General features: G+C 40.7%; 1 protein-coding gene across 1 annotated transcript in view; it reads left to right on the plus strand.

The window, feature by feature from the left end:
* The window catches only part of LOC101661438 (eukaryotic translation initiation factor 5-like), a 1812-nt gene extending 1172 nt beyond the window's left edge, over positions 1-640 (plus strand). Inside the window, 1 exon segment of the mRNA XM_045287475.1 lies at positions 1-640. This exon segment is cut by the window's left edge and continues 164 nt beyond it. Coding sequence (XP_045143410.1) covers positions 1-501 — 501 coding nt within the window. The 3' untranslated portion in view covers positions 502-640.
* Positions 641-20202: the final 19562 nt, after the last annotated feature.

The following is a 20202-nucleotide window of genomic DNA, read 5'->3' on the forward strand; positions in this document are numbered from 1 at the left end:
GAAGCAGAAAGACTGGACGTAAAAGCCATGGGCCCCCTTGTTTTGACTGAAGTTCTTTTTAATGAGAAGATTAGGGAACAAATCAAGAAGTACAGACGGCACTTCCTACGATTTTGTCACAACAACAAAAAGGCCCAGCGGTACCTTCTGCATGGTTTGGAGTGTGTGGTGGCGATGCATCAAGCTCAGCTCATCTCCAAGATCCCACACATCCTGAAGGAGATGTATGATGCAGACCTTTTGGAGGAAGAGGTCATCATCAGCTGGTCAGAAAAGGCCTCAAAGAAATACGTCTCAAAAGAACTTGCCAAAGAGATTCGTGTCAAAGCTGAACCCTTCATAAAATGGTTGAAGGAGGCAGAAGAGGAGTCTTCTGGTGGTGAAGAAGAAGATGAAGATGAGAATATTGAGGTGGTGTATTCGAAGACTGCCAGTGTACCCAAAGTTGAGACTGTGAAGTCTGACAACAAGGATGACGACATTGATATTGATGCCATTTAAGTGATGGAGGCAACCTAGCTGAACAGTGTAGTACTGCAACATTTTCCTGCATTCTAAGCCAGAAGTGCGACATGTATGTGCAAAAGCTACAATGGCTTAACATCATGCTACACTTTATACTAAAAATGTTCTACTGTGAGTGGTCTGTAATTAGTCCAATGAGACATCTACGGAGTCCATACACACCCACGAGCAGATGTAGTTTGCTTATTTATAGCATGTTTTTGTTCTCTGCCCCTCCCCCCAATGAAAACTTAGTGGTGGACCCATTTGGATCACATTTATACAGTTATAAAAAATAAAAGATTTGTTTTTGGTCATTCTTCAAAAAAATAAATAAATAAAAATAAAGAAAGAGATTCAAACCAAATTCTAGCATTCACCAGTTCCATACGCTTGGGCTAGTAGTTACCTACTTCTTCTCACACTAGAGAGTTTCAGCCCTAAATCCAAACCCTACAAATGAATTTGTGGTAAAACAGTTTATTGAGTGGGGTTTCCATACCAAGTCCTTCTGTTGTGCAGAGTACTCTTTTTGCATTGTAGTATAACTAGCGTTCCCTAAATCTAATTAGTCCATTAATAGAAAAAAAGTAAATTCTTCAGTCAGAAAACCTACAGGACTTGACATAATAATGCATCTCATTTCACAACTCAGAACAACAGCCATTATCATACAATACGGAAGTACAACCATTATTATAAAGTTCTATATTGACTATGTATACGTGACATAAAAATACTGGACTAAGAATTAAGAGGCCCACATTTTTATCTCAGATCTACCATTACTAACTGTGCTAATCAGAATAAGCAAACTGAACTCTCTTGTCTGCTTCTTTACCTAAAAACTGGGTTTAATAACATCTGTTCTATCAACCTCAAGGAATTATTTGAAGCATGGAGGAAAAACAGTATAAGAGTACTTATAATTTCATTATTATAATAATGACTTAAAATAGTATTATTCTAATGGAAGTGATTATTACTTCCAACTACACTAAATTATTAATGTACAGCCCATGGAGAAGGTGGCATTGTAATTTCACATGCCAACATCAATTCAGTTAGGTGACTAGATTCTCTCTGCCTCCTGCTCACACAAGCACATACACACAAATATATCACTGCTAGTCAAAGGCAGCTGTGGAGAGAAACTAAGATAACAAAAGGAATAATAAAATTAAAGAGCAAACAGCATTTTCTTTGGCTCATTAAAGAAATAAAAAAAGGAAGGAAAAAAACCTCGAGGGTGATGGGGAACAGGGCACAAATACACCCACGGGGAGGGTGTTGTTTAAGTTTACACAGGAAAGGAAGAAAGGGACCAGACCCCATCCCATAGCACAAGCCTTGAGGGCAACACACTAGCAGGGAGCAGTGAACTAGCAGAGAGGATGATGGGGCCGGCCCATGCGAAGCTATGTTGACCCCCTCCCAAGAAGAAGGTGATCCAGAGGGCAGCACTGAAGATACAGCCCAGCAAAAGGTGGGTCTGTCCAGACCACATGCATGAAAGTGAACTAAGAGGGAGAGAGAGAGAGAGAGAGAGAGAGAGAGAGAGAGAGAGAGAGAGAGAGAGAGAGAGAGAGAGAGAGAGAGAGAGAGAGAGAGAGAGAGAGAGAGAGAGAGAGCATCATCGTGACTCACCAAGGCCAGGGACAACATCCCTGCTCAGAGCAGCCAATGTACAGAGAGGACCTTAGGGTCAGCCCCACCATGAAACATGATATTCCCTCACTGACCCATAGCGCTAAGGGGAGGAGTGGGGGAGGCAGCACTGGAGACACTGCTCAGAAAGTGTGCCCTGTCTGCTCCATGCACAGAAGGATGAAATGTAAAGGGAGTGCAACAGGGCAGCAAGGGGACCAAAATAACCAAGTCCCCGAGGAATCCTGAAAATAGACTTCTGACTTGGAGGACAGAGTTTGGCACCTCAGCAGACTTGATTAGAAACATACATAGGGGTCAGCAGACAGACCTGGAACAGTCTATTGGGTTTTTTGGTTTTGTTTGATTGTTTTTCTTTTGCTGTATGTCTATCTATATAAGATAGGCAGGGCGAACAAGCCTGAAGAGAAAAACAATGGGACCAGAGGTTCCTGGGGCATGGGAGAGAAGGGGGTGGGTTGGGTGAGTGGGAGCCAACATACTCAGGTATAAGGGAACAACAAGAGATCTAAAATTGATGGTGAGGAGGGTGTATAATGAGATCTAAAATTGATGGTGAGGAGGGTGTACAATGCCTGCTGGGATTTAATCAAGTGCAATGTATCCAAAAGGATTACTGAGAGCTGAATGGAGGGTGAGCATGATCACAAATACTTTAAATTGTGAACATTTTGTATTTTTCAAAAGATAAAATATTCCCTTCTTCTTAATATACATATATGGGAGAAAAATAAAGTTTGAACATTACTTCAGGTCATTCACCAAAATAAAATCTAGATGAAAGAATAAAATATGAATTAATTTATTAATTTAAATAGGTGAGTAATCATTTATATCACAGTAAAAGATTTCTAAGCATGAAAACAGAATTAAAAATAATAAATCACCAATAGACATGAGTAGTAAAAGCTAAAGCTTTATATATATTAAAACAACATCCTAGACAAAAATAGACAAACTAAGAAATATCTACAGCATATTAACAAAGGACTTGTATTCCAAACATGCAAATAACTCAAAAATCCATGAACTAAAACATACATTTCAAGAAAAATTTTTATATGAGACAGTATGAGATAGTTAAAGTTTATTTTGCCAACCTGGCCAATAAACACATGTGGGATTAACTGAAGGATGTAGAGATAAATGGCTCGGTGAGCCTTGCCTTTCTAGTTCTCGGGTCTCTTGCTTTCTGATAGTCAGATCAGGGTGCAGCTGCCTTAGCCAGTTCCCTGCTTCAGCTGGCAAGGCTCACTTCCTGCAAAACATCCCTGAGGAGAAGCCACATGGACCTACCCGATGCAGCCTGGGTGCTGGAGCAGCCGTGTGGAGACCCCTGCCAGCACTGAGATGCTTCCACATTCATTGAATGGGCTGTCCTCCTGCAGTTGGCATCATTGCCTGTGTCTTGAGAGATGGAGGAGGACTTTCTGGATTGGTGTCAGACATATGGGTTAATGTTGGACTTGTAGGCTTGGGAAGCACTGGGTTGGGATGTTTCCTTAATGTTCACTTGCCCTTTATATAAAACTCTGTCTTATACATATGAATTTCTGTGGATTTGTTTCTCTAAAGTACCCAGACTAACACATAGTGCATAAAAGTGCAGATTTGGTGAGTAAACATATCTTTGATAGGTCATTTTTCATTTTAATGAAAACTATAAATTAAAATATTACAAATCCCTTTCCTTCCTATCAATTCAGTGAAGGTTCCAGGAAGAACAGCACAACTCCAAGTATGTGATGGGAATTTGAATTGTTGCAGCACTCCTGCAAAGTCATTTGGCCATCTAAATTAATTCACTTGTTTCAGGCAAATTTGCTGAATTCTAATAAAATTCAGATACTCTGCCATAGACTGGGGAAAGATAAGTAATGCAAAATCTCACACACCGAAGAGCTTACAATTTGGTCAGGAAAGCAAGCATTAAATTATTTTTAAAATAACTAGACATTCGCTTGTGAAAAGTACTATAATAAAAATGTATAAATTACTATGACAACTAATAATAAGCAAATTGAATCTAGTTAGGGGAATAGTAGGGATAGCTTCAGTCTGATAATAGCTAAGCAGACTAGTGAAGGATAGGTAAAAGTAGCCAGATAAAAGGGAAGTAAGTCAGGGAGGGTGGGGCTACTTGGAATAGGGTCCAGAGAAAAGGAGCAGCACATGAAGAATTGGAGGTTGAGCATAGTTTGGCATAACTGTGGTAAAAGCATAGTAAGGTGTTCATTGGAATATTAAGAAATTCACTTCATACAATAAATAAGACATGGAATTCTAAACAGAAGATTAAATGAGTCAGGTTGTATTTTAAAACAATTCATTTGAAATAGAGAAAAGAACTAGGAGGAAAATGACAATTATAAAGGTCTAAATACAGGTATGTACACATGTAAATATATTTATATATAATGATAGGGAAATAGATCTATGTACATATATTTATACGTTAAGTATTAAGGTAGCAGATGGACATTGGGCATCTACTCAAATATTCCCTCAACACAAGAATATTTTGTTCTAATAACCCAGCATTTTGTGATGCTCACCTTCCCTGAATCACCTTCCCTCACAATCGCTGAAGACAAAATGGGTACATAAGTAAATAAAGAGAAGAAAGCTGATGTTACCCGGCTATCAAAAGATATAGCATCTGGGATCATAAAGGCTTGAAGATAAACAAGCAGCCATCTACCTGAGAAGCAAAAAAGGCCACATGGAAGAAACACACCAGCCTGTGTGATCATGAGGTGTTGAAGGGATCAGGTATCGGGCATCAAAGACCCAGAACAAAAAGTCACATCAATGTGAATGAGGGGAAATGCAGAGTGGAGACCCAAAGCCCATCCGTAGACAATTGGACAACCCCTTATAGAAGGGTCACAAGAAAGAGATGAGCCAGTCGGGGTGCAGTATCACACCAATGATACATACAACTTTCCTCTACTTCTTCAATGCCCCCTCCCACTATCATGACCCCAATTCTATCTTACAAATCTGGCTAGACCAGAGCATGTACACTGGTACAGATAAGAGCTGAAAACACAGAGAATCCAGGACAGAAAAACCCCTCAGGACCAATAATGAGAGTAGTGATACCAGGAGGGTAAGAGGAAGGTGGGGGAAGAAAAGGGGAACCAATCACAATGTTCTACATATAACCCCATCCCAGGGGGATAGACAACCAAAAAGTGGGTGAAGGGAGACGTCTGTCAGTGTAAGACATGAATATATACATATAATCAACGGTTCATGAGAGAAGGAGAGCCGGGTAGGAGGTGGGGTGAATGAGCTGATACCAAGGGCTCAAGCAGAAAGAAAATGTTTTGAAAATGATGATGGCAATATATGCACAAGTGTGCTTGATACAATGGATGTATGTATAGATTGTGATAAGAGTTGTATGAGCCCCCAATAAAATTATTTTCATTTATTTATTTTTTAATTTTGGAAAATTAATTGTTGTTAGGTACCATTGAGTCTGTTCCGAACCACAGTGACTGACCCTATGCACAACAAAATGAACCATTGCATGGTCCTGTGCCCTCCTCAAACTTGTTCCTGTGCCTTAGCCTATTGTTGCAGGCACTGTGTCAATCCATCTCTTTTGAGAGCTTTTCTTTCTTTCTTTCTTTTTTTTTTTTTTTGCTTCCCCTATACTTTACCAAGCACAATGTCCTTCTCCAGTCTCTCCTGGCAATATGTCCTAATTATGTAAGACAAAGTCTTGTCTCTAAGGAGCAGCACGTAGGCTCTACTTCTCCCAAGACAGATCTGTTTGTCCTTTTAGCAGTCCATGATATTTTCAATATTCTTCTCCACCATCACAATTCACATGCATCAATTCTTCTTTGGTTCTCCTCATTCAATGTTCCACCTTCACATGCATATGACATGATGAAAAATAGCACAGCTTGAGTCAGACACACCATTGTCCTCAAAGTAATTTTTTGGCTTTTTAATACTCTAAAGATGTCTTATGCAGCAGATTTACCTAACAAAATGTGTCACTAGTTTTCTTGACTGCTGTTTCCGCGAGCATTGATTGCGGATCCAAGCAAGACTAAATTCTTTTCTCAACCTTTTCTTGATATTATCATGATGTTACCTTTTCAACCACTTCTCTGTTTATGATGATGTTACCTATTGGTCCAGTTGTGAAAATCAATTAGATAGGGGCAAAAGTAGATTCAGGGAGAATAAATCTCCAAGAGATCCACTATTTATTCCTGGACTGAATAGGGGAGTAACCATCATCCATGCTCTAATATACTCTTCCTGAGAGCTAAGCTGCCAGTGAGTGATCAGAAGGAATTCAATGGAAGCTGAATTTATGTGGCTACTCATAAGTGGATTTAGGGCATCCACTGTAAACTATAGCCTTTTGCAAATTTAATCCTCAGAAATCTAAGCTCTAATCTACATATTTGTGTGTGAGAAGGCCAAACACATGTCCTTCCTTTTCAGTTCCTCTTGATGGCTATGAATTTGGTGAGTATGAGAGTTTCTAATTAAGGAGACCTGGTGACATTGTGGGTTACTCTTTGGACTCCTAACTTCAAGGTCAGCAGTTCCATCTACCAGCCACTCTGTATAAGAAAGATGAGACTTTTTGCCCAGGGAGGGGTCTTCTCTTTTAGGGACTTGCTTGGATGTGTCTTTGATGGAGCACATACTGGAGACAGTACAGGGGTCCCACAGTCATGAGTCATGCCCTATCAGTCTTGCCTTAGCTGCCTTGCACTGGACCAATCTTGTAAGTCCTTCTGTCTAACAGTGTATCTATCCTAATCATGGTCTCCTTCCTGTTTCTATGGTCCCACCTTTAATTGTGATGTATTAATCTGCCACCAATCATGCATTTGTGACACTTCCTTTGTGCTCTCATGTCCTTTTTAAGCTCTGTGTCTTAAGAAAACCCTTGGAAGCCACTGACTTCATGCTAATGGTTCCCTTACCCAAATGATAAAGACTTCAGAAAGCTTGCGGGATATAAATTTTTTTAAAAAAACCAAGCTACATTAAATAGTAACACTTCCCAGTCCTGTGCCTTCTCCACAATTGTTCCTATGTTTGAGCTTTTTGTTGCAGCCTCTGTAATCAACCATTTTAGATCAAAAGGTAGCATTGACCCTAGGGCAAAATTCAAAAGGTTGGAAAAGGGGGTGGAATGAAAATTGGAAATTCAGGGAAGAAGTAGGATCCATGGCAATACATTGAGGAGACTGCAATGGGTGAGTTAAAATGTAAGTAAATCGTTGAAAGCAAAACTGATGGTCTGTTCTGTAAACCTTCATCTAATTCACAGCTAAAATTTTAAATGAGTAAATAAAGGGCACTGTTAAGTCAAACTATTATTATTATTGTTAGGTACATGTAGAACAAAATGAAAGACTGGTTCTGTGCCATCTTCACAATTGTTCCTATTTTTTTAGCTTATTTCTTGGTGCCATTGTGTCAATCCATCTGGTTGAGGGTCTTCCCCTTTTTTGTTGACTCATTTTCCCAGTATGATGTCCTTTTCCAGGACTGGTCCCTTCTGCTAATATATTCAAAGTATGTTGGATGAAGTATTACTATCCCATCTTCTAAGAAGTATTCTGGTTGTATTTCTTCCAGCAGATTTCTTTGTTCTGGCTGTTCATAATATTTTCTTCTTATTTTCTTCCCAACAGTTTTATTGGCAAATAATTCATATATTATATAACTCAATAGTTCAGTCACATCAAAAAGAGTAGTACAATAATAACTACAATTAATTTTAGAACATTTTCTTGAACATTATTGAACATTTTAGAACATTATTGAACTCATCATCATTAGCTCTCAATTTTCCCCCAACATCTTCTCCTATACCCCTAAGTAGCCACTAAACCAGTAACTGTCTCTATTGGTTTACCTATCCTGGATTTCATATACACACAAAAAAAATCAAAACAAATAACAAGAATAACAAAGTAAAACACGAAAAACCTCAATCAAGAAGAAAGCAGAACATCTGTAAAAACTAAAACAAATTATTCTTCTGTAAATGGATCATAAGGAAAATTAAATGATGGGTGCTAATATTTTACCTAACTGCATCTGTAGCAATTCATTTTCCAATGCATTCTTCATAATAGCAAGGCTATTCATAGCTCTGGTGGCTGGTCAGAAGGGATTCACCGGGGAATTAATCCATGTGTAGCTTCCCTCCCGCCCCCCTTTTTTTTCCCACTGAAACGTCTTTAAAATAGATCAAACTCTGCACCAAAAAGGCACACCAACCTGCCACCTTGGTGCAGGGTTTAAACCCATCCAGGCACATGTTCAGGTGGTGATCAGGGATCAGCTATTTCTTTACTCTTTATTTTTTTCTTCTCTCTTTCTTCTCTCAATCCCACCATAATCGGTCTCAGTGCGCACAGTTGTGGGGTTTTTTCTTCTTCTTTCCCTTTCCTTTTTCTTTCTTTCTTCTCACTATTTTCTTTTCTTCTTCTTTTCTGTTTCTCTCCTCTCCCTCTCTGTCCTTCCACATGCCACTGCTAGCTTCCAGCACACTACCCTCTACCTAGGGCAACTCTGCCCACCCAGCGGGGAGAGCTCCAGCCTGCCCCTGTGGCAGTGTTCCAGACGGTATGAGGCAGTGCTGCACACAGCACAGTGTGGAGCTTCACTATCTGTTTATCTATCTATCTATCTATATACTTTTCTTGCTTTCTTTCCCTTTTCTTTTTTGCTTTTCTTCTATCTATTCTCTTTTTTTCAGCAGTCACAACAGACTGTTTTCCTTTTTTGTTGTATACTTGTTTATGTATTTATTTTTGTTTTATTTTTTTCTGTATGTGTGTCAGTCTGTTATTTATTTTTGATCTTGCCTTTGTTTTCTCCTTTCTCTCTTTTTCTTCTCTTCTCCCTCTCTTTCCCTTCATAAGCCACTACCGGCCTTCCAGTCGGTCCCCTCCACATAGAGCAACTCTGACTGCCATCTGGGAGAACTCCAGCCCACGCTTGTTGGCTTAATGTGCAGCTGAGGAAATTCCACAACACCCCAAATGACTGGGGCGGGGTGGGGGTGGGGGGGGCGGATACCTTCAAATGGCAGGGGGAACTCCCGCCTACACCCTAAGGCCCTACATGTGACTGGTGGAACTCCTGCCTGCTGTTTGTGGTGCTTCACCCTGCTGCGGGAACATCAACCCAACCTCCACTGAAATCACTCTGACTAGTGTAATTCCACCTGCCATCCACGGTGCTCTACACCAAGAAGGGTACACCCACCCACCCTTTGGGGCACTCCAGTTGCAGAGGGAAACAACACATGCCATCCCAGGTGCTCCAAGCCCCTTGGAACACAACACTGGGGATTGCTGGGATATCAGTCAGTGAATTACCATCCTCGTGGGCCCACAGCCACCCGACAAGCTTTCCATCAGAGGACTATCAAACTCACATTCCAAATAACAGAATATTAGTTGGCTAGAGTAAGCATGAAATCACAGAAAGATATAGCAGTAGCATGACACCCAGGGAAGCTACCTGTAGGTAGTTCAAAGAAGCACTCACACAAGTCCCCCAAGAGAGCCTAATTCACTTTGACTCTGGAAGATGGTGCCAGGCTCCTCTAAATCACCACATAAATAGCAACCAGCCCCAACAGCCTCAACGAAAAAGCAGGAGAAACAGCAAACAATGCCAGAAGTCATGAACCTAATGTCATGCATAGAAGAAGTAGACATTTACTAGCCACCGAAAGAAATTTGTAAATCAAACACTCCAAAAGATGAAAAATAAATCACAGGCACAACAATTATAGTAAGTGATTTTAATACAACACTGCCTGAAAAAGACAGATCACAGGGAAAGAAATTTAACAAGGAGGCTACAGATATAGACAGCACAATTGGACGATGTGACCTCATAGATATTTTCAGTGCTATCCACTAAGGAGGAGGGCAAACGACCTGAACAGAAGTTTTACAAGGGCAGAAATCCGAATGGCCAATAAATATGTGAAATTGTTCCCAATCGTTAGTCATAAGAGAAATACATCTAAAACAACTATGAGATACCACCTAGCACCCTCAAAGATAGCCCAATTCAAAAAAATAAGAAAGTAACAAGTGTTGGATGGGCTGTGGGGAGACAGGAACTTTCATCCAAGAGACCCAAAGCCCATCTGTAGGCAACTGGACATCCCCTTACAGAAGGGTTGTGGTGAGGAAATGAGTCAGTCAGGGTAGAGTATAGCACCTATGAAACATACAACTTTACTCTAGTTCTTTAATGCTTTTTTCCCTCCACTATCGTGATACCAATTCTACTTTACAAACCTGGCTAGATCAGAGATTGTACACTGGTATAGATAAGAGCTGGAAACACAGGGAATTCAGGACAGAAAAACCCCTCAGGACCAATAATGAGAGTAGCAATACCAGGAGGGGAAGGGAAAAATGGAGGAAGAAAAGGGGAACCAATCACAATGATCTATATATATAACCCCCTCCCAGGGGGATTGACAATCCCAAAGTGGGTGAAGGGAGACATCGGTTATAGTAAGACATGAAAAAATAATTTATAAATTATCAAGGGTTCATGAGGGAGGGTGGGGGGTGTGTGGAGGGGGAAAATGAGAAGCAGGTACCAAGGGCTCAAGTAGAAAGAAAATGTTTTGAAAATGATGATGGCAACAAATGTGCAAATGTACTTGACACAATGGATGGATGATGTATGGATTGTGATAAGACTTGTATGAACCCCCAATAAAATGATTTTTTTAATGGGTCAAAAAAGAGATTGGATGATAAGGTATTACATCTTTACACAACTATATCTACCATAATTCATGTTATACAGTGTTCTTTGTCTAATAACAGTAATTCATATCCCTCCACTATGATCAGAGGAGATTCACCAGAAGCATAATTCATGTGTGGCCCCTGAAAATGAGTTCTGGGGCTTCCACTGTTACCCAGAGCCATCTGTAACTCAGGTGCTCAGAACTTAAGGTCTAGAACCATTCCCTCCTTTAGATTTGGATAATATTATTTACAATCAGTGGATCACACAGGCTGGTGTCCTTCTTCCTTGTGGACTTAATTAACACCTTACTTAGATGGCTAATTTTAGAAAACAAATATTTAAGATCCCAGATGCTCTCTTTCTGGTAGCCACACATCATCTAGTTTCTCCACTATATTTTGTTATAGTACCCATATTTTCAGTAATCTCTTGGCATAGCTAGTGAATGCTTCCAGAGCTGCATCACCTTGTTGAAACATTGTATCACCAACAAATGTAAGCCATGACAATACAAGAAGCTGTCAGAAAAATGGTGGGCAGGAGATTATAAAGTCAGTCATAAAAGGATTATAACATGTGTTTTTGGAGGGCACAATTTAATCCACAATGAGTATCATGTAAACACGGTTCCCCAGACTTTTCCATGGCAATGTTGATAAAATGGTGTGTATATAACTTTTTAAAGTACTTTCTTCCATCTCTGGAAGATATTTGATTCCCTAATCAAAATGTTACTCCAATTTGTAGGCCATTTATTCAATAAACCATTTATAAACTTAAAATGAAATTATTTTAACATCTCATTTTATAAAAAAAATCAGTAAAACTATTCTGAGAGCAATAGAAATGAATCACAAAAGTGCTAGGTTTTATTAATGAAGATGAGATAGCAATCCTGGCTAAGAAAACTGTAGCTAATAGTACATATAAAATGTACTATAAGAAATTCTAGATGAAGGCGAGATTTTTCATACAAAGGAGTACATGAACTTGAGCAGCCTTTGAGGTCCTGGAAATGCCGTAAGGGTCTCAGAACGCTTCTGTAAACTTCATCTATTTCTAAAAGTTGCCAGAGGCCAGTCCTGCTCTAAAATTACTATTTTCTATTGACAACTTAGTGTAATAAGTTCAGAATCAATTAATTAACTGGTTACATGCAGTAATAAAAAGGAGAGTTACTGACTTTTATTTCATCAATTATGTTAAAATTAGACATACAATGCATTCATTTAAAATCGTATTACTAACCAGAGTCATGGCAACTAAGACACAACAAGAACTCAAAACAAAGTGAAAATTTTAATAGAACAGCTAGTGTTTCTTTTTTTTTTTTTTTACTGCCACGAATAATTTAATTTTCTTATCTCCATTCCAACTAAACAACACTGTCTCCTTCCTTCTACCCACATCCCCCACACAAGCAAAGACAAGTTAGAAAGCATTGCACCTAGCGTTCCACTTAATAGCATGCACTGGTTTATTCCAGACAAAATAAGTTTGACTATAACTTTGAGGTGAGTAGACTGCTACAGATGATTTCTCTGAGCAATATACTTGTCAGTCTCATTATAATGCCTCGAAAAATGTCTAATCAGAGCAAATCTTCTGGAGGGGCTCGTCTGAGCCAGTTAAACTCAAGGTAGGGAGGGCAGCTCATAAGAGGCTGGGCTATCTATTTTGGGAAGTCTCTAGAGCAGTGGTTCTCAACTGTCCTAAGACCTCGACCCCTTAATACAGTTCCTCATGTTGTGACCCTCCTAACCATAAAATTATTTTCGCTGCTATTTCATAACTGTAATTTTGTTACTCTTATGAATCGGGTGACCCCTGTGAAAGGGTTGTTCTACCCCCAAACAGGTCACAACCCATAGTTGAGAACTGCTGCTCTAGGGGATTACCTTTTTTTCTTTTTAATAATCATTTTATTAGGGGCTCATACAACTCATCACAATCCGTACATACATCACTTATGTCCAGCACATTAGTACATATGTTGACTTCATCATTCTCACAACACCCGCCCTCCACTCAAGCCCCTGGTGTCAGCTCCTCATTTTACCCGCTCCCTCCCCCCTCCCCCTGAACCCTTGATAATTTATAAATTATTATTATTTTATCATCTGACATCTCCCTCACCCACTTCTCCGCTGTCCATCCCCCAGGGAGGAGGACATATGTAGACCTTGTCATCTGTTCCCCCTTTCTCCCTCACCTGCCCTTCACCCTCCTGATATCGCCACTCTCTCCACTGGTCCTGGGGGGTTCACTGTATTTCCAGTTCCTACCCGGTCCAGCCGAATATGTAAGGTAGAATTGGGATCATGGTAGTGACGGGGAGGAAGCATTTAAGAACTAGAGGAAACTTGCATATTTCATCATTGCTACACTGCACTCTGATTGGCTCATCTCCTCCCCGCAACCCTTCTGCAAGGGGATGTCCAATTTCCCCGGATGGGCCCTGGGTCCCCACTCTGCACTCCCCCTCATCCACAATGTTATGATTTTTTTTTTTTTTTTTTTGGTCTTTGATGCCTGATACTTGATCCCTTCACCTCCTTGTCATCTTACAGGCTGGTGTGCTTCTTCCAGGTGGGCTTTGTTGTTTCTCAGTTAGATGGCCCCTTGTTTATCTTCCAGCCTGTGGGACCCCAGATTCTATGTAATTTGACAGATTTGCTCCATCAGCTTTCTTCACCGCATTTGCTTATATACCCGCTTTGTCTTCAGCATTCTTGTCAGGGTAGGCTGGTTTGCTTCTTCCTTGTGGGTTTTGTTGTTTCTTAGCTAGTTGGCTGCCTGTTTGTCTTCAAGCCTTTAAGACCCCAGATGCAATATCATTTGATAGCCTGGCACCATCAGCTTTCTTCACCACTTTTGCTAATGCACCCCCTTTGTCCTCAGCAATCAAGTAGGGACAGGCTGGTGTGCTTCTTCCATGTGGGTTTTGTTGTCTCCCAGCTAGATGGCTGCTTGTTTATCTTCAGGTCTTTAAGGCTTCAGGTGCTATATATTTTGGTGGCTGGGCATCATCAGCTTTCTTCACCACATTTGCTTGTGCACCCATTGTCTTCAGCGACTTCAGGTGTTATATCTTTTGGTAGCCAAGCACCATCTGCTTTCTTCACCACATTTTCTTGTGCACTCATTGTCTTCAGCGATCGTGCAAGGCAGGTTAGCATCTCAGACTGCTGAATTGTTAGAACCAAGTGTTATTGTGTTGAGGGAATACTTGTGCAAGGGCCCACTGTCCATCTGTTTTCTTAATACTCAACCTATAAATATATGTACATTGATCTATTTCCCGCTCGTCATATATAAATATATTTACATCTTTATATGCCTGTATTTACATCTCTATGACTACCCTTTGCCTCCTAGTTCTTTCTTCTATTTCTTTGTACTTTCCTCTTGCCCCACTATCATGTTCTGCCTTCATTTGGGTTTTAGGCATTCCTCTCAGTTACATTGCCCTTGATCCAGCCCTGCAAGTCCTCCCGCACCCTCCTTGACACTGATTTGTCGATCACTTGTTGTTCCCTTGTCCCTGTGTTTGTTAACACCTTCTTCCTTTCTCCCACCTCCCCTACCCCCATGTTCCCCGGATCTGTCATCCCGTTGTTCTCTCTTCTGGCCTCTTTATTCTGCCTATCCCTTCCAGGTAGACATGCTATGCACCATTACCAGACTGAGTGCAACGAAGCGACAACAGAAAGTAAAACAATGGCTACAACTACAACGCACACACACACACATGCATACATATATAACGGTATGAATAGTTCAGAGTATGTTTGTTTTCCTTCACGTGTGCTTTCCAGTCAAATCTGATGGGGAGCCATGCCCCAGTATCACTCTATCCCTGGGGACCTCACCACTCTGTTCCCCCTGCTGCTCTGATGCATGTCCCCAGAGGCTGGCATTCGGCGTGGTGAGCTCATGGCGGGCACAATTGTCGCCATTTGTCTCCAGTGCTGTCCCCACTGGTGTGATGGGTCAAGGAGGAATGCTGTGTCCCGTGGTGGGGTCTGCCCCGTGGTCATCTCTGTGCATCGCTGTTCTGAACAGGCACATTGTCCCCAGGGCTTGGCGAGCCAGGATGTGCTCCACTCTTTCCTTTACTTCCCCTCTCATTGGCTCACATGCGCTCCGACCAGACAAGTCCCCCTTCCCCTTTTCCCGAGCTGCAGCTTCAGTGCTGTCCTCTGAAGTGAATTCCCCCTGGGGGAGGGTGGTGCTGTGCACCCAGTTGGTAATGGGGCCGGCCCCTCAGGCCTTTCCATCGGTTCCCTACTTCATGTCAGTGTGTTGCATTCCTGTGTTGGAGCTCCGGGTTGAAGTCTGGTCCCTCTTTCCCTGTAGAGACACAATCAACACCCTCCCCCTATATGGGTTAGTGCCCTGTTCCCTGGCTACCCATACCTTTTTCCCTCCTCCCTTTTAAAGGGCTACCATATATATCCCATATGCATCCCTGGGTTTAGTCTGGCCCCTGCCATATTACCTGGACCTCACTCCAGGGACGTATGTATACAGCATCTTCTTCCCTATACCCTTTTTGAAAAAAAAAATTTTTTTTTTTAGCTTACCTCAGCAGACTCATGTAGTACTTGTCCTTTTGTGTTTGGCTTACTTCAATTAGCATAATTTCCTCCAATTCTTCCCATGCTGAGATGTGCTTCATGCATTCATCACTGCTTTTTAGGGATTGTATGTATGTCCATTGTATGTATGTACCAGAATTTTTTTAATCCACTCGTCTGTTTATGGAAATTTGGGCTGTTTCCAACTCCTTGCAATAGCGAACTGTGCCGCGATGAACATTGGGGCACAGATGTGTGGCTGTGGTTTATTTTTTGTCTCTTCTGGGTATATGCCCAATAGGGATTGCTGGATTATAGGATAGCTCAATTTCCAACTGTTTTAGATATCGCCAAATCGATTTCCATAATGGCTGTACATACCTACAGGTCCACCAGCAGTGGACAAGAGTTCCTATCTCCCCACATCCCTTCCAACACTTATTACTTTCTGATTTCTTGAATTGGGCTATCTTTGAGGGTGTTAGGTGGTATCTCATAGTTGTTTTAATTTGCATTTCTCTTATGGCTGCTAGTGCTTCTACAATGCTAATTTGTCAATCGGTGCTGGGTAGTAAACTAGAAAGTTCCTGTTATAGAATTCAAATGTAAGACAATAAACTGTCAGGTGCAAAATTACTTCTCTCCAATATGAGGAGCAAAAGGCATTCCACTGTTTCTCCTAGTACTGGTGGTTTTTCTTCCCTCAAGCCCAAACTTCTATCATCTCTATTTGTCTTATCCTTCATTCTTTTGTTTCTTCTAATAAAATGTTAAATATACAATATGCTTTCATTAGGAGATTTACCACCATCATATTGGTTAATCTTCACTTGAACAAATTGAGAACATGAAAACGTTAAATTATTGTTGCTAAAATCTAGTATCAGAGCACCTGATAGAAAATATTAATTTCATAGACTGTGAGATGAAGTGGATTGATTACTGCATTTCCCTTATGCTCTATGGTTTTAGCAGTTTGTTAACATCAAGTCAGCTTCCAACTCATCTTGACTCAACACACACAAAAAACAACATTTCCTGGTCCTGCACCAACCCCAAAACAGGTTGCGAATCAGGCCAAAATGATATAGAGGGTGTTGATTATTGCTTTTCAGAAATAAATCACCAAATGTTTCTTTCTAGTCCATCTTAGCAGGAAATTAAAATCTGTTCAGCATCAAAGCATCATGCAAGCCTCCACTAATAGACAAGTGGCTGTGGTGCATGAGGCAGAGCCAACAGTGGTGTGTTGAGGTATAGAGAAGGCCCAAATGATGGAGATGTCCAGATTCACAAGACGACAATGAGGAAAATCTGTTTTTATATAGTTGGAGCAGGAACTAAGAACACAAAGTCATACTTAGCTATATGATAATCATGGGAGTCAAAAGCAGGACAGCTAGAAACGGGCTTGGTTGTATTAAGGATAGACAGATGCCCTTTAGTTTACTAAAGGATGGTCATCAGACAGTGCCAGGACAAGTTTTTCTGATAACCTGTCAGTAAAATTACTTTCTCAACCATATCTGTGTCTGTAGTTTCATTGTAACGATAGATTCATACACTTTGCTTCAAGATCCTTTGGGCACAAGCTATTGCATCTTGTATCTATTTGAATTTGGTGAAAAGGCCTCCTGGGGATAGATTGTGATATCCTGCACCTGACAGGACTCGGGCAAAAGGATGCACGAGGGTGCCTCAAAAAGTTCATGGAAAAATGGAATTAAAAACAATGGACTTTTTTTCTGTAAATTTTCAGAGGCCTCCTTATATGGATAGGTCAGCATCCAAGTTGGAGGGACTGCTGTTAGAAAAGGCAAGTTTTAAAATTCAACCTGGATCCTAGACCCATGTCAAGGCTTTATCTTGGAGCTTAGGCTCAGCTTCAGGCTAATCTACTTAGACACACTGAGTGCCTCTGATTCTAAACCCTCTGCCTACACTCAGAGCCCTAGTGAGACAATGTCAGCAGTCTACACCCACATGTCTCTCCCTGGAAGAAAGGTGTGATGGTTTGCTTCTGTAAAAGCTTACTGCTTTGGGCGCACTAAGGACCGTTCTACTCTGTGCTCTGGTCATGGTCCATATGTGTCAGAATTGACTGCGTGGAGGGATATTTGCATGAGTTGGAATGGAACCTAATCCCACACATGGCAAGTTATTGAATCACAAGTGCTCCTGTGCTAACTGCTTTAAAAAAAAAGTTGCTGTCAAGTGGATTCTGACTCATGATTGCCCCGTGTGTTTCAGAGAAGACCAACTGCCTTCTATAGGGTTTTCATGCTGTGACCTTTCAAAGGCAGTGTTGTTGTTGGATCATTGAGTTGATCTCCACTTATAGTTATCCACCACGACAGAGTAAAACTGCCCCAGAGAACTTCTTAGATTGTTATCTGCTCAGGAACACATCACTGGAGTCTTCCTCCCACTGAGCAGCTAGGTGGATTTGAACCAGGCTCTTATTCATTTTTCTTAATCATTTTATTAGGGGCTCATACAACTCTTATCACAATCCATACATATATCAATTGTGTAAAGCACATTTGTACATTCATTGCCCTCATCATTCTCAAAATATTTCCTCTCCACTTAAGCCCCCAGCATTAGGTCCTCATTTTTCCCTTCCCTCCCTGCTCCCCCCTCACTCATGAGCCTTTGATAATTTATAAATTATTATTTTGTCATATCAGCTATTTCTCAGAAAATATCTGTTCTAGCTTTCCCCCTTACCTCTGCTGCCAGTCTTATCGAGAACATGAATCTTCCTTCAGAAACTGTCACACAGAAGTGGTTTACAAAGTTAACTTTTAATAATACACTACAATTGTCTAACTTTTGCCTTGATACTGAAAATGATCTCTTAAAAACTACCCTTTTCTTCACATTTTTAACTTATTCTTGATATGAAATTCTCCTAATTTACTATAAAACTTTAAAAACTTCTTTAATGTAGTCAATAACCTTTTCAATGGCTTTAGGATGATAAAGATTTGCGCTCTGTCACATTTACCTCTAAATTTCCTACTATCACAAATTCCTGCCCCTTCATAACCATTATTTAAGACTCTCTCTCAGGACATGATTCAGTCCCTAACAGGTATTGACTCTCCTTTCTAGCAGTTCAAAGACACCCTCATCTATGGACATAAATGATGTTTAATTTTCTTTCTCTCAGCTAAAATAACTGCTAATAGAAATGACATTGCTGAAAAGTGAAACTGATTCTCATTTTGGCTGGTGAATTTAATGTGCTTGAGAAGACACCTTCAATGTCTTTTAATGACCTTGGCAGACGTCATAACCCCATTTTACTTGAATAGTCTTCAAACAGAAGAAGGAGTCAAGGTAGATTAGTGCTTCACAAACTTTAGTGTGCATATGAATACTTGGGGATTTTTATTAAATGCCCATTTATGGAACTCTGTGGGTCTTGGGTATAACTGAGATTCGACATTTCTAACCAGCTCTTGGGTACTGCTGAATACCGCTGGTTCGTAGTTCATACCTAAACACTAACGATCCAGGTCACGTGCCTTGGAGCTCATCCCTAACACCTCTTTTCTCTACCCACCCAACTGCTGCTCCTGCTCCTGCTCATTGCATTAGGAAGTCTCCTTGTCAGGCTGTTTCTCTGTGATGCACAAGTTAAAGTACCCAGCTGTTAACCAAAATACTAAGAGGTTTGAGTTTACCCCAAAACACCTCATCATAGAGACCGGGAGATCTACTACCAAAAAAACTAGCCATTGCACACCCTATGGAGCACAATCCTACTATGACACATATAGAATGGCCATGGTAAGACTCCCACCTCAGACCCCCATTATGCTTCCCAACACCTATAAATTATTCCTAGGAGGCCAGCTCTCAGGAGGCTGCAACACTGCAAGAGAAAGCAAATCTACTGACTCACATGAAGTATTAATAGTTACTTTTAGCACTACGTTTCATTTTACATATCTCTAATTGGAGTATTTCAGACTCATGAAGATCAGGGACATTCTGGAGCAAGGAGGGCTTTCTCTGGATTCTTTAAATCACAAAACATTGAAGTTAATTCACCTTTGCCCCATGGTTCACTTTTGCTTTTGAATGTTATTGTACTAGAAATTTCCATTATTTGGTGCCTCACAAGTTCACCTGCTGGAGTGATGTGATTTTCCTTATTTCCTCCTAACCCCGATGTTGAGATTCTGTGACAGCTTCCTCAGGAACTGAGACTGTTACAGATGTTGAAGTGCTTCTAAAATTCCATCAGACTTGACACTATTACAGGGAGGAATCAGACACAGAGGAATGTTCAACTTTCAGCTGAAATGAGAATGTCTTTATCTAAATCCCATTAAACCTGGCACCTTTCAGAGAGTTCTCTGACAGGAACAAAACTCACACGCAGTGTATGCAAGCCTGCCAAGTTGCCCTTATCAGAATAACCTTCAATTTGGGACTGGCCTATATCATTGACTTTAGAAAATGACCTGTCATTCCATGTTTACTTCTTGTGTAATTTAGGTTTGGTTGTTGTCAGGTTCAAATATCATTTACAAAGTAACATTAAGATTCTCTGTATGGTCATTATTTTAACCTCCATCAACATACACACGCATGAGTGAGCAGAGATTTTAAGGTTGACCATCTTAAAGTCTCCACTGCTCCTGATGGA

Source organism: Echinops telfairi, unplaced genomic scaffold, assembly GCF_000313985.2.
Source record: "Echinops telfairi isolate 266 unplaced genomic scaffold, ASM31398v2 ScPeMD7_16;HRSCAF=60, whole genome shotgun sequence".
Classification (NCBI taxonomy): domain Eukaryota; kingdom Metazoa; phylum Chordata; class Mammalia; order Afrosoricida; family Tenrecidae; genus Echinops; species Echinops telfairi.